This window comes from Mytilus edulis, chromosome 6 (assembly GCF_963676685.1).
Source record: "Mytilus edulis chromosome 6, xbMytEdul2.2, whole genome shotgun sequence".
NCBI lineage: Eukaryota > Metazoa > Mollusca > Bivalvia > Mytilida > Mytilidae > Mytilus > Mytilus edulis.
This window is the reverse complement of record NC_092349.1, coordinates 47,486,878-47,507,414: the sequence shown is the minus strand read 5'-3', so window position 1 is coordinate 47,507,414 and position 20,537 is coordinate 47,486,878. Positions and strand designations below refer to the sequence as shown.

General features: G+C 32.5%; 1 protein-coding gene across 1 annotated transcript; it reads right to left on the bottom strand.

The window, feature by feature from the left end:
* Positions 1-3,457: 3,457 nt before the first annotated feature.
* On the bottom strand, positions 3,458-19,747 carry LOC139527797 (uncharacterized). The gene is made up of 7 exons (XM_071323483.1): positions 19,627-19,747; positions 17,563-18,001; positions 14,629-14,691; positions 13,990-14,211; positions 12,573-12,701; positions 8,829-8,966; positions 3,458-7,390 (listed from the first exon to the last, which is right to left on the bottom strand). Exons 2-7 carry the CDS (start codon positions 17,970-17,972, stop codon positions 7,315-7,317), a joined length of 1,038 nt encoding a protein of 345 aa, XP_071179584.1. The 5' UTR covers positions 17,973-18,001; positions 19,627-19,747; the 3' UTR covers positions 3,458-7,314.
* Positions 19,748-20,537: the final 790 nt, after the last annotated feature.

The window sequence follows — 20,537 nt, the reverse complement described above, 5'->3', positions numbered from 1 at the left end:
AACTTATAGAAAAATCAATCCGGAAAGTTCATAATCATATGGTAAAATCAAATAACAAAACGCATCAAAAACGAATGGACAAGAACAGTCATAAAAGATCATGAACCTACAGTTTGTGCTTATTTTGGGAATCGTAATCCTCTGTAAGACTAGAAAACGTGATCTACATGAAGTAGATGCTTTCTTCAAACTTGGACTATTTGTGTCCTACCACCGAGTGTAAGAAATTTCAACTTCCATGGCTTAAGATCGTTATGTAAAAGACGGTATAGTTTGCCCTACCAATCTACTACAAAATGTATTTACTTCATCTGCTGTAGACAATATTGATCACAATCCAAGCAGTATATCGTCAAAAGATTCATTCGATGGTACAGGTATATCTTTATTCCAACATATTTCAGAAGATGTTCAAGGCGTTGTTCAAACATTTCTCCAATCTGAACCTATGTTGAAATGCCAGTCAAAGAGAGTTTCTCTTTTACCATTACCAAAGAGTTATTCAAATCTTCCACCAGCTGTACTAAGATTCAACGAACCAGATATCCCATTAGTTGAAGGAGAACTTTCAATTGATATATCCTCATTCCCAGCTACATTAAAAGGGAAACTCAAATGGCTGAAACATGTTGCAGAAAAATCAAGTGTTAATGCTAAAGTGGGTAAAAATATTTCATGGTCCGCCTATCATGCTGTAGTACTGCCAGATGCGAATAAATTACTAGCGGTGTCTTCCCTTCTACCTCTGTTTCATGAGCAATCAAAATCTGTTGCATTGATACGACACTCATTGAACATTATTCGTAACACTGTAAGAAAGCTAAATCAAGGCCAAACTCCAGTTGTTTCTTTTGACCAACCCCTTTTCACAATAGCAAAACAAATATAATGAAACTGGCCTCAGATGTATGGCGAGGATCACTTTGTAATGATGCTCGGCGGCCTACACATAGAAATGGCTGCGTTCAAAGCATTTGGTAGTTGGCTTGAAGATAGTGAATGGACAAGTGTTTTAGAAAATGCGCAGGTTACATCACCAGGTACAGCTGATTCATCCCTAAAGGCTTCTCCTGTTACAACAACACGTAGAACACACCAAGTTACAGCATACACACTTTACCGTTTATTGTCAAACGCGTACTGCCAGTACAAAGATGTTTTGAAGTATGATGAAGTTATCATAGAATTTGAAGAGTGGTGTTTGGAACTATCTAAACAATCTCCTCACTTTAAATTCTGGTATATAACTCTCAAATTTGAATTTACATTATTAATATTTATAAGGTCTATACGTGAGGCTAACTTTTTATTATATATTGAAGCTCTCTCAAAGATCATTCCTTGGTTCTTTGACTTGGATCACACCAACTATTCACGATGGCTGCCAATTCGTCTGCATGATACGCTTCAGTTGCCTAAAAAGAATCCAGAAACCCACAGAGCAATCCTTAGCGGCAACCCTTTTTGTCACCAAGACCGAGAAGAAATTTTCCTGTATGGCTTTTAATCAAGCGGACGACCAAATAATGCGTATGTTAAAGCAGATTGTGGTGCTGTTGACGGAAAATCCAGATGGATGGGCCTGAAGTGGCTAGTTTGGTAAATGAATTTGAAAATGTCACTGAATGCTTTGTATACACTAACGAATCTAATAAACCTCATCATGAACAAATATTATTCTTCCAAGAATCATTCCAAACAGACTGCAGATTGAATAGCTGTGGATAGGTTTTGGCCCTAGGAAGAACTTACGATATATCCGTTCATGGACTGTGCCTTGCCATAGGACCATTGAATCGAAAGTCTTTCCAATGTGTCATGCTTTTATCGGTTGTGACATAGCCTCAGCTTTTTCTGTGAAAGGTAAGAAATCAGCTTGGGACACATGGTCCGTGGAAATTTTAAAAGTAACGGTATGTTGTGCTTTTGTATGATCGGTCTAGTACAAATTATACGATGAATGCGTTAAGAAAATGGTTATTCACACAGAAGACAAGAACAATTGACAATTTCCCTCCAACACGTGATGAACTTCTTCAACATACGAAACGTACAGCTTACCAAGGTAGTGTTATTTTGGGAATAGTTTAGGTGCAAATCCAAGTATGCCATCACCAGATTTATTTGGTTGGCAAAGACTTGATGGTACTTGGGTACCATTCTTGTCTGTGCTTGCTGACGCTTCAATGTCATGCCAAGATCTCATCCACTGTAAGAAAGGATGTCGCGGAGCATGTAAATGCTTGAAAGCAGCATTAAATTGTACAGCATTATGCAACTGCTCAACGGACTGTGAAAGACAAACTGATTGAGTCACTGTGCTTTATTTTGATTTTCCTGCATTTTGATCATATTGTCCTTATAATTTTAATCTATGTTAACTTTATGTTAAATAGCTACTTGGGAGTTTTTTTTTTTTATTTCTTATCTTATTTCTAAAAAATAAATTCTCTTTGTAGAATTAAATACTGCATATGTTGTTTTTTTTTTCATTTCAGGAAGATTGTTAAATTTTCTAGGGTTATTACCTGTAACTGTGGGGAAAAAAACTCGTCAAAGATGCCATTTTGAGTTGAATCGACCATTTTTATTTCATAGCTAATGTCACTTGTTACATTAAATAATAATATGTTTGTATATACGTGCTTGTATTGAAAAAAATGATCCATTCTTTTTTAATAATTTTTATACCATATTTAAAAAGAAACGTAAAATTTTGACATGTTAAACGGCGCCATTTTGAATATTGCCGCCATTTTGGAAATATAATCTATGCACGTGTTTTCTTGATACACTGAAGGCCTTTATTTATATCCAATGACCAGTTTCACGGATTTGGTAACTTTCTATCACACAATGATGGTGTACACATAAGAGTACTGTCAAACTTAGACATTTTGACGCGCCATTTTGATGATTTCTTTATTATAAGTTTTACAAAAATAATAACTGACATATATTAATTGTATTTCATTAAGTTTGTTACATCTTCTGAACTCATTAAAATTGAAAGTCTTCATCAAATGAATGATGTTATACTTATGTCGGCCATCTTGAATTTGGCGGCCATATTGGGATTTTTTTTTCGTGGCTCCATATCTGAATTTTGTCTATACCCCTTAATCTTTCACTATGCCAAGTTTCATGCTTTTACCATAAAGTGATCAATTATTCTGATATCCGCTGGACTACTATGCTGTGTCAACTATTTAATCACAATCCAAATTTAGAGCTGAATCTAGCTTGAATGTTGTGTCCATACTTGCCCCAACCGTTCAGGGTTCAACCTCTGCGGTCGTATAAAGCTGCGCCCTGCGGAGCATCTGGTTGTGTTTTGGGAAAAAACAAGAGAGAGAAACTGTGCCCAGAACAAATGACCAGAAATTAAAGTTGAAAAAAAGATGAATTCCAATAAAACTCAATCAAGATATAAATTATCTAAAATCAAATAACAAAGTTACTTTAAATATGTTTTATTTTCATTTCTTTATTGCTGTAACAACAATAAAACATTTATAAACAATGAAATACATTGTAATGACAAGTTTTATTTACAAAAGAGTCTGGTTACTAAACTGGTTGTTCCTTATAATTAAGCACATTAATTTTGCCTGAAAGTGCATGTCTTCAGGATGTACATATGTGAAATTAAAAAAAATCTAGAATTTCGAATTGATACTTTCAGTCAGAAGAGCATTAGCTAAGGAACAAAATAATCTAAACATATAAATAGGTTATAGAACTCCTTTTCAAGATATTTTCAATTGTTTGAAAAATACCTTACATTTTTGCATTGGTACTATTTGGGCATCAAATTATATCCAGAAATCTAGAATCTGCTTATGGTTTGGTAAATAGTTTTTAATGATCTATTGAAGTCTTATATGAAAAGAAAAATGGGTGTTATGTGGCAAAATATTTTAACCTGTATCATAAGAAAAACCCTAAGGAGTTTGAATATCTGACAGAAATTCCTAAACCTCACCTACATGTAAGTGCATCCTTAAATGACTAATGACTTCAATAGTCTAAATAATTATCATGATTATAAAACAAAGGTTAATCAATGCAACAATAAGTATCAATTCATGACAACAAAATAATAACATGTAAATGAAGAGACTAAAAACAAATTTAAAAGAACAAAGATTTAACCATGTTGTATCTAAAAGTCACAGTGAAGTCTTCAACACAGAGAAAAGCTCTTACTAATAATAAGTTTTTTGCTACACTTGTGAAAAATGTCTCGGGTAACAACCATAATTGAACTTCAAAAGGGGGAGGGGTTACAGTTTTTTTCCTGAAACAAATTCTGAGTCCAGATTTTCCCTTATAGTGTTAAATTTTGAGAAAAATTACTTAATTGATAGCGTCGAAAAACTTTAAAAAAAACATCTGACTCAGACAAAAAACCATACCTCCCTTGAAGTTAAATGGATGCTCCCTTATAAAATATTGATTTCCATGCTCACATAAATATTTTGGAATAACCTCATCAGGTATGTAAGAGGCAAAAATTGAGTAATGAGAATTCCAGCCATTCTGGATAAAATTTTTGCAGCAATATTCAGGAATCAGGAATTATTAAAGTTCAATATTCAAAGACCTTAGATTGATTAGTTTAGTGCAATGTTTTACCAATATCTAAGTTGTTTTATATATATCAGTGTTGCTCTATTTCTAGTCTATAACTTTTGTTAGGCTAACTGTAAATTCAGAAATTAAACGAATTCTTATGATTGAGAAATCTAATCAATGAGATGGCAAAAAGTTTATGAAGTGAAATCACTACTGAAATTACGAATGCAAGTCATCATTGTTGGGAGCCTAATGCTGTCACATTTTCACATTAAATAAATGACAAAAAACATGGCTATAGTTTCTGAATTTACAGTACTTTAAAAAACTTTAATAAATATGTTAAAATTCTAGTTGAAATGACAATTTTTTCACACCATGGCTGGATATCTTTATAATTTTTAATGTTTTAAAATAAGGGTTTTTCCAGTATTATTTGTACATGTGTATACACACTGAAGGCACTTAGTATATACTAATTATCATGGATTTGTGAGAGGTAAGTTTTAAAACAAGTTTTCACACAAATACAAAAGTAGTGTTTACTTATTGCAAGGTTTTCATTGAGTGCCAGTCTTTGTTAGAATTGGGCAATTTAAAAGAATTTTAAAACATGGCAGAAAAAAATGTTGACCTAACCATTTAAGTTTAAAGTTATCCTCATCCTGAGTTAGAAATAGTAGGTTTTTTGTTTTTACATGTCTAGTAATTCAAGAAATCTCTGGATAACGTTAAGTTATAATGATAGCAAATTACAGAGTTATCTCCCCATATTTGTTAATTTCTAGTGCATTTTAACCCAATTTATATCTATGAAATACCAGAACAGGAAATAGAAACATGTTTTATCTGTGAACCAATATACATTCTGAACTTATAAAACTAATATAAGCGTGAGCAGGTTTTTAATTGTTCACCACTGTCCAATTCTCAGGCAGATTGGTAATAATAGTTAAAAAGCAATAAACATATTGTTGAAATGAAAAGGACATTTAAAATAAAGAGATTTTGCAAGACCATCATGAAATCGAATGCAATTAAACTTCAATTAGATTGATACTCACAAATATTATGATATCTAAATTTTGATAAAAAGATGTAAGCACTTCACATTAAATTTCTGAGCATTTGGCTACAAAAGAGGGTGACCTGATCATGATTCATAACGGGCACATTCATGGGATAATTAACAATCAACTGGCTTATTCGGCTAGTATTGTCTTAATGAAAGTTAAAATCTGTAAGGCATTGGAAGCCATAAAATAATAGACAATTTTGATTTATTTGTTGATGGCTAACTGTTACCAGTACTAGTGTGAACCTGTATTAATGCTATTGAATTGTCACAAATGTTTCAAATGCTGTATGACAATGCATGTTTTTTAAGCTAAAAATGAGGCCAGATAAAATATAAAATCACAACATTGGAAAGCCCCTTTCTAAATGCTATAGCAAGTTTATAATAAATGAGCAGACAGGTATGAAATTTGATTATGTTTTGCAGTGTGGTTTCATATCTTCACAACTAATGATATTTAATGCCCACCCACCATTTATATACATTATTACACATCAATATAAAACATAAACATTGTTCTTTTGTTCCATGATCTCGCAGTTTATATGTACACATAAAAGTCTTAAAATGTCTAAACAATACTACTACTGATGGTCACACCTGAGGGCATTCTAAATAATGATACCAAAATACTGTGTCCCAATTATCTTTTGTGAGTGATTTATTTTCACAAATAGATAAATAGTGCTAAATTGTAAAATAAATCGTCTCAAATATGTAAAACTAGGATCTTTCCTTATTTAACTACATCAAACAAGTTTGAAAACCGTGAAATTAAATCACAGCTTAGTGGACTAGTAAGGTCAAAGCAAAATAATGTATACCCGCAAAAAATATGGTTTTCAGTACTGTAAATTAATGTAGGGCTGTTCTATAAATACATACAAAGGACCCAAGTGAGACAACTTGAAATTGCAACTATGGTTGGATCTGAAATATATGTATTCTGTATGTAAAAATTTAAAATGTATGCAGGCCTCTACAATTGCTCCTAAGGTGGTTACTCCAATCTAATAGTGCCTCCCCCTTGGTAGAATATATGATTAAATGTAACAGCCCATAGTTCTTTGGTATTAACTTTCTTTAAAAATAAAACTTTTAACATTTAACCTATTTTATTTCTTTGATATATTATTTAGTTTATTCCAACAAACAAAGGAGCAGTTCTTGCCAACAATATTTTATTTCCTTCTCATATTTTTAAAATATTTTATCAAGATGCTGACGTTTTTAGCAGAATTTCTTATTTTTTTCATTCTCATAGTTTTTTTCAACATTTTGCACTCTACATCATTTTTTACATGCTCTAAGGAAACCTTTCTATAACATTTAAACCTGCCCTGCTCACATAAGTTGTGACCATCAGTAGTATTATGATTTCAATACTGTGGATTCATTTATCTTAGAAGGTACTAATTTCCGTGGATTGAGGAAATCTTGGAAGTTTTGTGTATATTTGATTTCATTGTTTTGCCAAGTCTGCATACAACCCTAAATGAAAAATTTGTAAATAGTTGAACAATGATTGTGTACCTACAAAATCTATCAAAATTAGTATCCCACGAATATGAATGAATCCACAGTATGTTAAGGTTTCTATATCTAATAATAGTACAATAATTCAGCTGTTAATTGCAGTTCCTAAGACTAGACATGTTTCATAAATCCATGTCATCGTCATATGTTTCCATACAGCTTTCTGCTTCCATGTCTTTTGATGAATTGCTATCTACACTGTAAAACATAAAAGGTAAATGTCATGAGCATATAGCTAAAAAAAATAAGCGAGACCGATATATAAATTTTTAAACCTAATTATTACTTTACTAATGGCATTACATAAAGAAAGTTTTGTAAACTATGCTCCAGGGATCATTCTCTTACTTGATGATCATTGGACTTTCTGTAAACTTGTTTACAAATCAACTGATATTTATTATTGTCCGATGTGCAACGAAAATTGGTGCTCATCAATTATTTTTATAAAAGTTTTGTCTTTTAAAAATATTAAATATATTGAAAATTGCATTGTATTTGGTCTCAAGCTAACATTTCTCTATCATGATATATTTATTAATTTTGTTGTTATTGCTGTTATTGCCCTTTAAACATTGTGGAATGATAAAATATGTGCAATGCTGGCACGGGAACACTGGTACTCTATTCTTTTATTATTCCTGTGTTAGTTAAACATTTTACGGAATAATAAAAGAACTGTTATTAGTTTTTTTAAGATATAACTACCATAAAATTAACCAGTGAAAAAGGTTAAAAACATTTAACAACTAATTAATACCCTGATGCAATCAAACTTAAGGTCCAAGGACATAGTTATCGTCCTTTGTTTTTTGTTGTCTACACATATATTCCCTAGTGTGATCACTGTATAACTTGCATGTTTTATTTGATTCACTTTCCCAATTTATTTCTTGATATTTAATGCATGAAATATTAATGTAATTACATGTTTATAAAAATTGGGTGCTAAATCTTTTTGTTCAGTAGTGATTTGGTCCAATTCAAAAAGGTCAAATTTTATCCATCTGAAGCTGTCAAACTGAATTTTACACCCCCTTAACACAGAATTGTCAATATTTTGAGTTAGAGCTGGTAGAAGTTTCTATAATTTTGATATTATTTATCTCACTAGTAGTACACTACACTGTAAAAATCTTTTTGAGAAAGAGCAGGTGCAATTTATTTAATTTGAATTTATTGTCTAAAAGAAATGCACTATGAAATAACTGTTCTCGGGCCAAAAGTTCCAATTGTCATAACTGCAATCTGGTCCCCAATTGTGACAAAAAAGGAGCTTGATAACAGGATTATCTTTTATAACCCTTTCTATAACACCTTCAATTTTGTGAAGCTCCTGTTGCTCAGTTTTTAGTTTTATAAATAGTATATTTTTGTGAAGCCACTGAACTTGTCAGTCAAATATTTTCCACTGACCATTAAAAAACCAATATTCAATCATCAAACAGAATCAAAATCATTAACTAGACTAGTATATATTTGTTTAGGGGCCAGCTGAAGGACGCCTCCGGGTGCGGGAATTTCTTGCTACATTGAAGACCTGTTGGTGACCCTCTGCTGTTGTTTTTTATTTGGTCGGGTTGTTGTCTCTTTGACACATTCCCCATTTCCATTCTCAATTTTATTACTACCATACCTAATCTGAAGAGGTGGTGATAATGCTGGTTGATGTGATGATGTTGTGACTGGGGTATTAGATGAATCTTTGATTACTGATTCTGTAGTAAAACCACCTGGACTCTTCCATAGCACAACCTCCATACATGGCTTTTGACTGCAAATCATTAAATTACAAACATTTGGTTTATGGAACGAGACAATGTTTAGATTATATCTTTCAATGACAAAACAGAATACATCTCAGAGACAATAAACTTACTATTCAACTCATACCCAGTCATAAAGTATACACTGTGGTATTAAAGGTTGTGACCCTGTGACTTACAAATTATCTAGTATTTTCTGTGTTATAAGAGGTTGTGACCCTGTGACTTACAAATTATCTAGTATTTTCTGTGGTATAAGAGGTTGCCACCCTGTGACTTACAAATTATCTAGTATTTTCTGTGGTATAAGAGGTTTCCACCCTGTGACTTACAAATTATCTAGTATTTTCTGTGGTATAAGAGGTTTCCACCCTGTGACTTACAAATTATCTAGTATTTTCTGTGGTATAAGAGGTTTCCACCCTGTGACTTACAAATTATCTAGTATTTTCTGTGGTATAAGAGGTTTCCACCCTGTGACTTACAAATTATCTAGTATTTTCTGTGGTATAAGAGGTTTCCACCCTGTGACTTACAAATTATCTAGTATTTTCTGTGGTATAAGAGGTTGTGACCCTGTGACTTACAAATTATCTAGTATTTACTGTGGTATTAGAGGTTGTGACCCTGTGACTTTTAAATTATCTAGTATTTTCTGTGGTATAAGAGGTTGTGACCCTGTGACTTACAAATTATCTAGTATTTTCTGTGGTATAAGAGGTTGTGGCCCTGTGACTTACAAATTATCTAGTATTTTCTGTGGTATAAGAGGTTTCCACCCTGTGACTTACAAATTATCTAGTATTTTCTGTGGTATAAGAGGTTGTGACCCTGTGACTTACAAATTATCTAGTATTTACTGTGGTATTAGAGGTTGTGACCCTGTGACTTTTAAATTATCTAGTATTTTCTGTGGTATAAGAGGTTGCCACCCTGTGACTTACAAATTATCTAGTATTTTCTGTGGTATAAGAGGTTGTGACCCTGTGACTTACAAATTATCTAGTATTTTCTGTGGTATAAGAGGTTGTGACCCTGTGACTTACAAATTATCTAGTATTTTCTGTGGTATAAGAGGTTGTGGCCCTGTGACTTACAAATTATCTAGTATTTTCTGTGGTATAAGAGGTTTCCACCCTGTGACTTACAAATTATCTAGTATTTTCTGTGGTATAAGAGGTTGTGACCCTGTGACTTACAAATTATCTAGTATTTACTGTGGTATTAGAGGTTGTGACCCTGTGACTTTTAAATTATCTAGTATTTTCTGTGGTATAAGAGGTTGCCACCCTGTGACTTACAAATTATCTAGTATTTTCTGTGGTATAAGAGGTTGTGACCCTGTGACTTACAAATTATCTAGTATTTACTGTGGTATTAGAGGTTGTGACCCTGTGACTTTTAAATTATCTAGTATTTTCTGTGGTATAAGAGGTTGTGACCCTGTGACTTACAAATTATCTAGTATTTACTGTGGTATTAGAGGTTGTGACCTTGTGACTTACAAATTATCTAGTATTTTCTGTGGTATAAGTGGTTGCCACCCTGTGACTTACGAATTATCTAGTATTTACTGTGGTATTAGAGGTTGTGACCCTGTGACTAACAAATTATCAAGAACTTTCTTTAGTATAAGAGGTTGTGACCCTGTGACTTACAAATTATTTAGTATTTTCTGTGGTACAAGAGTTTGTGACCCTGTGACTTACAAATTATCTAGTATTTTCTGTGGTATAAGAGGGAACGACCATGTTACTTACAAATTATCTAGAATTTTCTATGGTATAACAGGTTGTGACCATGAGACTTACAAATGATCTAGTATTTTCTGTGGTATAAGAGGGTGTGACCCTGAGACTTACAAATTATCTAGTATTTTCTATGGTATAAGAGGTTGTGACCCTGTGACTTACAAATTATCTAGTATTTTCTGTGGTATAAGAGGTTGTGACCCTGTGACTTACAAATTACCTAGTATTTTCTGTGGTATAAGAGGTTGTGACCCTGTGACTTACAAATTATCTAGTATTTTCTGTGGTATAAGAGGTTGTGACCCTGTGACTTACAAATTATCTAGTATTTACTGTGGTATTAGAGGTTGCCACCCTGTGACTTACAAATTATCTAGTATTTTCTGTGGTATAAGAGGTTGTGACCCTGTGACTTACAAATTACCTAGTATTTTATGTGGTATAAGAGGTTGTGACCCTGTGACTTACAAATTATCTAGTATTTTCTGTGGTATAAGAGGTTGTGACCCTGTAACTTACAAATTATCTAGTATTTTCTGTGGTATTAGAGGTTGTGATCCTCAGCCTGTGACTTACAAATTATCTAGTATTTTCTGTGGTATAAGAGGTTGCCACCCTGTGACTTACAAATTATCTAGTATTTTCTGTGGTATAAGAGGGTGTGACACTATGACTTACAAATTATCTGGTATTTTCTGTGATATAAGAGGTTGCCACCCTGTGACTTACAAATTATCTAGTATTTTCTGCAGTATAAGAGGTTGCCACCCTGTGACTTACAAACTATCTAGTATTTTCTGTGGTATAAGAGGTTGCCACCCTGTGACTTACAAATTATCTAGTATTTTCTGTGGTATAAGAGGTTGTGGCCCTGTGACTTACAAATTATCTAGTATTTTCTGTGGTATAAGAGGTTGCCACCCTGTGACTTACAAATTATCTAGTATTTTCTGTGGTATAAGAGGTTGTGGCCCTGTGACTTACAAATGATCTAGTATTTTCTGTGGTACAAGAGGTTGTGACCCTGTGACTTACAAATTATCTAGTATTTTCTGTGGTATAAGAGGTTGTGGCCCTGTGACTTACAAATTATCTAGTATTTTCTGTGGTATAAGAGGTTGCCACCCTGTGACTTACAAATTATCTAGTATTTACTGTGGTATTAGAGGTTGTGACCCTGTGACTTACAAATTATCTAGTATTTTCTGTGGTATAAGAGGTTGCCACCCTGTGACTTACAAATTATCTAGTATTTACTGTGGTATTAGAGGTTGTGACCCTGTGACTAACAAATTATCAAGTACTTTCTTTGGTATAAGAGGTTGTGACCCTGTGACTTACAAATTATTTAGTATTTTCTGTGGTACAAGAGGTTGTGACCCTGTGACTTACAAATTATCTAGTATTTTCTGTGGTATAAGAGGTTACGACCATGTTACTTGCAAATTATCTAGAATTTTCTATGGTATAAGAGGTTGTGACCATGAGACTTACAAATTATCTAGTATTTTCTGTGGTATAAGAGGGTGTGACCCTGTGACTTACAAATTATTTAGTATTTTCTATGGTATAAGAGGTTGTGACCCTGTGACTTACAAATTATCTAGTAATTTCTGTGGTATAAGAGGTTGCCACCCTGTGACTTACAAATTATCTAGTATTTTCTGTGGTATAAGAGGTTGCCACCCTGTGACTTACAAATTATCTAGTATTTTTTGTTGTATAAGAGGGTGTGACCCTGAGACTTACAAATTATCTAGTATTTTCTGTGGAATAAGAGGGTGTGACCCTAGGCCAGTGACTTACAAATTATCTAGTATTTTCTGTGGAATAAGAGGATGTGACCCTAGGCAAGTGACTTACAAATTATCTAGTATTTTCTGTGGTATAAGAGGTTGTGACTCCAGGATATTTTTTGCTATACTTTCTGTTATATGAACTTTTACTCCGTCTTCATCTGGAAGTTCATCGTCTTCTGATTCTGAATTTAATCTGAAATTGAAAAATCATCAGTGTAAATACATGTATAAAAGCATCAGTGTAAATACATGTATAAAATCATCAGTGTAAAACATGTGTAAATACATGTATTAAAGCATCAGTGTAAATACATGTGTAAAATCATCAGTGTAAATACATGTGTAAAATCATCAGTGTAAATACATGTGTAAAATCATCAGTGTAAATACATGTATTAAAGCATCAGTGTAAATTCATGTGTAAAATCATCAGTGTAAATACATGTGTAAAATCATCAGTGTAAATACATGTGTAAAATCATCAGTGTAAATACATGTATAAAATCATCAGTGTAAATACATGTGTAAAATCATTAGTGTAAATACATGTATAAAATCATCAGTGTAAATATATGTGTAAAATCTATACAAACAATACAATGAAGATGAATTATAAAAATCTGTAACTTGTTTACATTATCCAGCATCTGGGTTCATTGGTTGTCTTTTAATGGTGTGGTTCATAGGTGTTTCTTGTTTTTTGTATGAATAGACCTTTGGTTTAACTGTAGGAATTGATTATCACTAGCTATTTTGGGGCCCATTATAGTTTGCTGTTGGGTTTATGTCAAGGCTCTGTGTTGAAGGCTGTACTTTGACCTTTAATTAATTTTCTATACATTGTGACTTTGATGGAGAGTTGTCTCATCAGCACTCATACCACATCTTCTTATTTATATGCTTAATGCATAGATTTAACAATGTTGTCATCTAGCATTTGTAGCAAATAAATCTGCTTAAATGGATGTTAGAAGGCCTGAATATACTTTTGAGATGAAGAGCAAAAATATATTAGTATGTTTCTATGTTTTGGGTTTGGTCAAGTGTTTTTAGAGAATTTATGATTGAATTTTTAATTAAAATCTTTTTGGCCATGCATAATGCTCGAGGCATAGTGAGTACTGGAAATGCTTTATTCTTTCATCATACTAAAATATAAGATGTAATTAAAGGAAAATCAATTCTTCTTTCCGTAGGTAAAGTAAATTCAGAAATTTTTGCAATGTTTTTATCATTGTAATATAAATTGTTCCTAGAAAAAAGTTAAACAAAAAGTAAAATCGGAAATTAAAAGTTTGTGTAAGCAACATTTCTTGAAATCACGATAGGTAATCTTGTATTTTTGAAATTGTACAATATTTGCCATAATAAATGCACACAAACATTTCTGAATTTACAATATATGGAAAGAATTTAAACAGATGTTCTCTCCCAATAAAAAGAAAAGAATATGTAATATATAAAAAGCTTCTTTTCTTGACCTGTTTTCTATCTCCCTGAATCTTTCCCATCCTCCGGACATTGTTGAACAAGTTGTACTGGATGTAGCCATGTCTGTTAAGTCATAGTCTAGAGCTGGTTGGAACTGGTACTCTGTTCTTTCACTACCACTAGGGGAACCAGTATTCATGAGAGACAACCCTTCCATTCTGGCAACCATTTTCTCAGCTGTAACTCTACATTTTGAATTTGGTGCTTCCTTTCTGAAATTAAATGTTTAATTTTGATTGCCAAAAAAATTGTCAGTAAAAAAAGATTTTTTATTTTTTTTTAAATTCAAGTTTTTCATTCAGATGCAAATTTTGTAACTTGAAAAAGCATCTGTCCAAGTTGTGTAACATGTACACTTCATGACAGTTTGACAAAGTTATACTGATGTAAAAAAAAAAAATTCCAAACAATGCTTATTATGTTAACTGCTAAAAAAGCCAAATCAGTATAAACTGATAAAAAAATCTGTATTTTTTATAATGCCACACTAATTAAATCAGTAGGTTATATCTACATGTTAGTATCTTGTTTAAACAACTTTCTTTGCCTATGAGTATGACAATTCTGTTTTTGCATCAACGACTTCCAATTTAACAATTTTTTTTTAAATGTTTTTAAAAAGAACTTACTCTATATCTACTGAGTGCCGTCGTTTTGGTCTATTTGGTGTGGTACTGCATGATGGTATACTACTACAATAATAAAAAAAAAAACAATCAGAATAAAGATAAGTTTGAAAATAACTTCTATAATGTCATTAAAAAAAATCAAATATATAAAACACACATTGTCTTTTTTGTTAAGGAAATTAATTATAAGCTTGAAAGCTAGTGTACATGTATAAACAAAAATCTATGTCAATAGATATATCCTACTTTCAATGATTGTAACATGCACACAACTTCTGTTGTTCAGCTATTGGGCCTATATAGATATGTTGTTCATGGTGTTAATGCCTCTAGCTCTTGTATGCTAACATACATGTTAGAGTGTAAGATAACATATTGAATATCTTAAGCTTGATGTTGATTGACCCAATGTCAATATTTAGAATACATCCATAAAAAATAACAAGTCTTAAGATCTTAAAGGACTACCATGACTGATACTTGTAGTCAACTTAAGTGTATTGAGTTGTCTGTCCTTATGTTCTTTTAAATTACTTAACCTATAAACTATAAATTATGCAACATAATATTTGTTAAGCTCAGTTTATACACTGAATTGTGTTGCTTTCTGTTTATCTGCAAGTAATCAATTCTGTCTTTCTGACATTTCAATAGTATTTATAGTCTTGAACGAAACAAAAAAAAACTTTGTTCATTTCAATATTGCTAAGAATTGATTTGGTTTGCTGAGTGAACTTTGCTCTCTTTGACATATCATTGATATACCCTTTATTTGCTATTCTCATACATTGTATAAAAATTCACAATTCTACATTCAAGAATCAACCGATTTTACTTTTTAATTTTAATTGACTTCGATTTTTTTATTCATGCTAAAAATTACAGCTGGATCCCATCATCAGTCAGGGGACTTACTTAAATGAGTGATTTTGTAAATCACTGATTCAAGTAACATTATTTCCATAAAGATTGGAAGTAAGAGTTGTCTTTCTTTAATAATCACCTATTTAAGTAGTACAAATTAATCACTAAAAGAAGTGATTTGATGTTATTGTAGCTTTAAATATATATAATACTAATGATCCAGGGACTAATTATGTTTCTAAAATTATCAGAACCAACATCTGTGTTGATAGGATGAAGAATTGATCTTTGAAGAAAGTATCAGTTCATTATGTAAAGCCATTATTATAGCATTTTTTCAACTAAAATAGAATTTGCAGCTATATGACATGTATGATAGCATCAAAGGCATAAACCTTGCTACTTTCATTTTTTTACATAAACAAGGCCGTTAGTTTTCTCGTTTCAATTGTTTTACATTGTCTTATTTTCAATTTTACTAATTAAAAGATATTTATATTTAAACCTATGTCATGTATGTGTTCAAATTTTTGATAAAACTACAAAATCACAATTTGTGACAAAAAATAGAATTTGCTACTCAAATAAGTGATTTAAAAATCACTTATTTCAGTAAGTTCTCCGACTGATCATGAACAACTTCCAATTATAAGGTTCTATGTAGTACAGTACATTCCGGTTATTTGCATAGCCTATTTGTCAGACGAAATTATGCAATAAAGCGGAGTATGCTTATATCCGAAATGCCAAATTACGGAGTCAAATAACATCGATAGTGCAGATCAACAAAGAAGGAAGATGAACGTCCATAGTCCACTTACAACATATTGAATGCTTATTTATTCTAATAAAAGTTATTTGTCTAGTGTCATACATTTTATTTCATTGTGTATTCTTTCAATAAAGATTATAAACACATTTTGTTAAGTTTATTTATGTACCGATTTTTCCTTTACCTGAGATACGAAAATAAAATTGTTCTAAAAATAGATTTGTTTCTATGACCCAGATGTACAAATTACATTGTTACACCTTGTTTAAAATAAACTGTTTAACAATACTACACAGTTTATAATCATTGTAAACAATAATTGTGCAATGAACTGCCTTTGATATTCAGTATTTACCGATTACACAGTGATGTGACACTGTTACTTTAACACCGCTAGTTTCGTTTATGCAAAGCAGTTCACAGGTGATGGGGCCATGCACAGGTTATTTGCTGGACACGAGTGTTGAAAGTGAGAAATATATAATAATCAGAAGTTAATTTTCTTTTAAAAAATATTAAAAAGAAAAGATTAATGTATAAAATTCTTCAACCATATATAAAAGCCCTGTAATATTTAACATAAATGTAGATCACCCAAGCTGAATTACGAGATTACACATTGGATAATGATCGATAATTAGGAGGCGTTAATGTTTTAAAAATTCACCCAAAATGGAATCTATGAACAATGTTTGAAATCCAATCAATAATTAACACCTTTTGAGATAGAAGATCATAGAATGGTTGTGTTTTTACAACAATCAGCTGATTGACATTTTTATGACCTCGAGGCTTAAAATAGATTATGGGAAACTTTACCTGTGTACACATCGAGGACTTTTTTACAATCATATAAACACGAAAGATACTGTTTTAAAACTTTATTTGAATAACACACAAGTAAATGTGAAATAATAATGAAAATTATGATGCATTCAAGTAAAATATACTTACCAAATTGCCGTTTCCGGTCAAAAATCTCGTCAGTTTTAACAGAGCATATCTAGCTGGCGATTATTTTCTATGCAATAAACCGAAATGCCACTTGTAAGGCTATGCATATAACCGGACAATTTAACATTAGGTGAATGGGAAATGGTTTCGTGCAGGAGAAAAGTATGCAATTAACCGAATTATGCTATTAAGCGGTATGCAATTAAGTGGAATCGACTGTAATAGCTCTTTCTTTAAAGTCTACATTTAATAAGACCATGTACATTTTTTAGTACATGATGTACATAAAATGTAAGGAAAGCAGCTGTACTAGTTCTACATGTAATTCTTCAGACAATAAATACCTGTAAATACTAAATGAAGGTACAGACATGGTTGGTATTGCTGTAAATGTAGTTATTCCAAAGCTAGTAGTAGGTGCAGTCCAATTTTCTGTCCATGGCATCCGACTAGGTACTGAATGTTGCCATGATGCCCCAAATCCAGGCACCATACCCTGCTGACTAATTGGGATAGAATAGAGTCCTCTTGGTTGATGGGTGTGGCCCATTTGTCCTAATGTATATGAACTGGCCCGGGTTGGGACAGCAAATGTGAATTGAGCTCCCTGATTGGTTGATGGCAGCCGACATCTCTGTAAGTATCCATTGTTTCCTTGGTTACTAAACTGTCCAATATCAGGCAGGTAGTTGTTGTTTGAGAACATGTCAATTCCTGGGTTGTCAGTCATGTCAGACATTGTGTCACATACCATTCTTACAACATTTCTTCTTTCACATTGGTCTAAAGTAAAACGAGATGCTGATAATTATAAATTTCCCATTATTACCATGATTACATATGCATTAATTAATTGATTGATGATCCATCACAATTCAAATAAACATTTTTGTTAGAAAAAAAAATGACAAAGTATTAACATGATTAACAATGATCGACATGATGATTAAAAGAACTTAACTTTGTTTAAACCTGTTTATTTACTTTTGACATGTTTGACCTTAATTATTTATCCCTTATAACATGTATAATTTTTATTAACTACATTATGTATTTGCATTCAGGTATAACAGATCAAATTTGTTCGCTCATTGTGTGTTAATTTGCGTTTTTTGATTGAGTTAAGCCTTCCAATTGATATTTTAAAGTGTCTTTCTGTGTTGTGATGTTATACTATTGTTTCAGAAAAGGCAGAAGGTTTGATACCATTAAAACGTTTTATCCCATGTTTGCACCTGCCCTTAGTCAGGAATCTGATGTACAGTAGTTGTCTTCTGTTTATAAATGGAGTTGATACATGTACGTGTTTCTTGTTTTTAAATCTAGATTAGACCATTGGTTTTCCCATTTGAATGGTTTTACACTAGTAATTTTTTGGGCCTTTTAATTTATAGCTTGCTGTTCAGTGTGAGCCAAGGCAACGTTTTGAAGGCCTATAATGGTTTACTTTTATAAATTGTTGCTTGAATGGATAGTTGTCTCATTCATTTTCATAGGCACTCATCAATGCTCATACCACATCTTCCTATATCTGTTTGAATAATAGTAAAATAGTAAATTTTAACAGAATCTTTATTATGTTTAATATTACAATAAATACAATGTTTCATGAACATCATTGGTAGCAACATTCAATGAAAAGTGACTTATAACCGGGGCAGATCCAGGATTTTGGAAAGGGGGGGGGGGCGAAGTATTAAATTTCGCCGAGCGGAGCGAGGCTAAAAATTTTTGGGACCATTTTTTTTTATAACGCGTCGCCAGTAAACTTAATTTGCGACCATCAAATCCCCAATTGATGCCGTTGGAGCTTAGAATACAATACAGTTATTTCCTAAGTGAAGGTCTACCAAATCTCTTAATTTTTTACAAACATGACAAAACAGGTGCTGGTTTATCATGAGTTGTGAATATTTTGATAACAAAAAATTGCCACAACTGGAAAAATGAAAACAAATAGTGGAAGATATTTTAACAATGTCGGGGATCTTTTTACAGTGGCTGGTGACATTTGAACAATGGCGGATCATCATCATAAAACAGGTCATGGAGATCCCTGAAGTCTTAGATTCACTGATCTACACTCTAACCAATAAATTGAATAAATTGATGTTTTTCTCATGGGAATGATGGGGCTGAATTAACATTTGTGAATAATTCAAAATATGGGTCGGATCCTATTGAGAGGAAACGACTTTGCGTCTGTGAGACTCTTCTAGAGAAGATCTTCTGTTATAGTCGAGATTGATATTTTCATACCCCGTTATTGCTAAGATCACGAAGATTTTCAAAATACTGTGATGAGATCTACAAATTTCTAACACCTTTGCCTGCTTACAACCGTACCGGGTTTCATGTAAAATTTAATTTACCTAAAAATATTAAGAGGTCTTATAACAGATACTTACTGCTGTTAATGTTTTTATATTTAGGTAAAAATCTTGAAAAGCACAAAATTCATATTTCAGCGAACAAAAAAAAAAGTAACCGGAAACGCAGACATTCGCTTAATTCTTCACACACCTCGGACTAGACTTGTGTTGAAAATCCGGAAACTCTAAGTTGAAGGAAAACACTTCATTAATCATGTTTTAAATTATGCTGACAGCTATCCATTCATTATTTCCCAATAGTCAACACTGAATGTTTATGTTGCTTCTTTGTATGTCCTTCCAGTTTCAGTAACTATTCATATGATGAAATCATAATCTTGCAATCAGTTTAATCAGAGACATATAATACAATATATGTCTCTGGTTTAATTGAAGTCTGGAGCTTGCATGTCAGTTAACTGCTAGTAGTCTGTTGTTATTTATGTATTATTGTCATTTTGTTTATTTTCTATGGTTTGATCTTCTGACATCAGACTCGGACTTCTCTTGAACTGAATTTTAAATGTGCGTATTGTTATGCGTTTACTTTTCTACATTGGATAGCTCTAGGTATAGGGGCTCGGAGGGTTGAGATCTCATAACATATTTAACTCCGCCGCATTTTTGCGCCTGTCCCAAGTCAGGAGCCTCTGGCCTTTGTTAGTCTTGTATTATCTTAATTTTAGTTTCTTGTGTACAATTTGGAAATTAGTATGGCGTTCATTATCACTGAACTAGTATATGTGTTTAGGGGCCAGCTGAAGGACGCCTCCGGGTGCGGGAATTTCTCGCTACATTGAAGACCTGTCGGTGACCTTCTGCTGTTGTTTTTTCTATGGTCGGGTTGTTGTCTCTTTGACACATTCCCCATTTCCATTCTCAATTTTATATATATGGCAGGTATGTGTCACGGTCATTTTAGCGGGCGGCGGCTTAAAAAAAATTCA

Excerpts from the sequence above, each read along its gene's own strand:
- LOC139527797 (XM_071323483.1), bottom strand. The coding sequence starts at position 17,972 with ATGGTATGTGACACAATGTCTGACATGACTGACAACCCAGGAATTGAC. Across the intron at positions 14,212-14,628 it reads CGGCACTCAGTAGATATAGA|AAAGGAAGCACCAAATTCAA; the intron begins GTAAGTTCTTTT and ends ATTTAATTTCAG. Across the intron at positions 12,702-13,989 it reads TTCAGGGAGATAGAAAACAG|ATTAAATTCAGAATCAGAAG; the intron begins GTCAAGAAAAGA and ends TTTCAATTTCAG.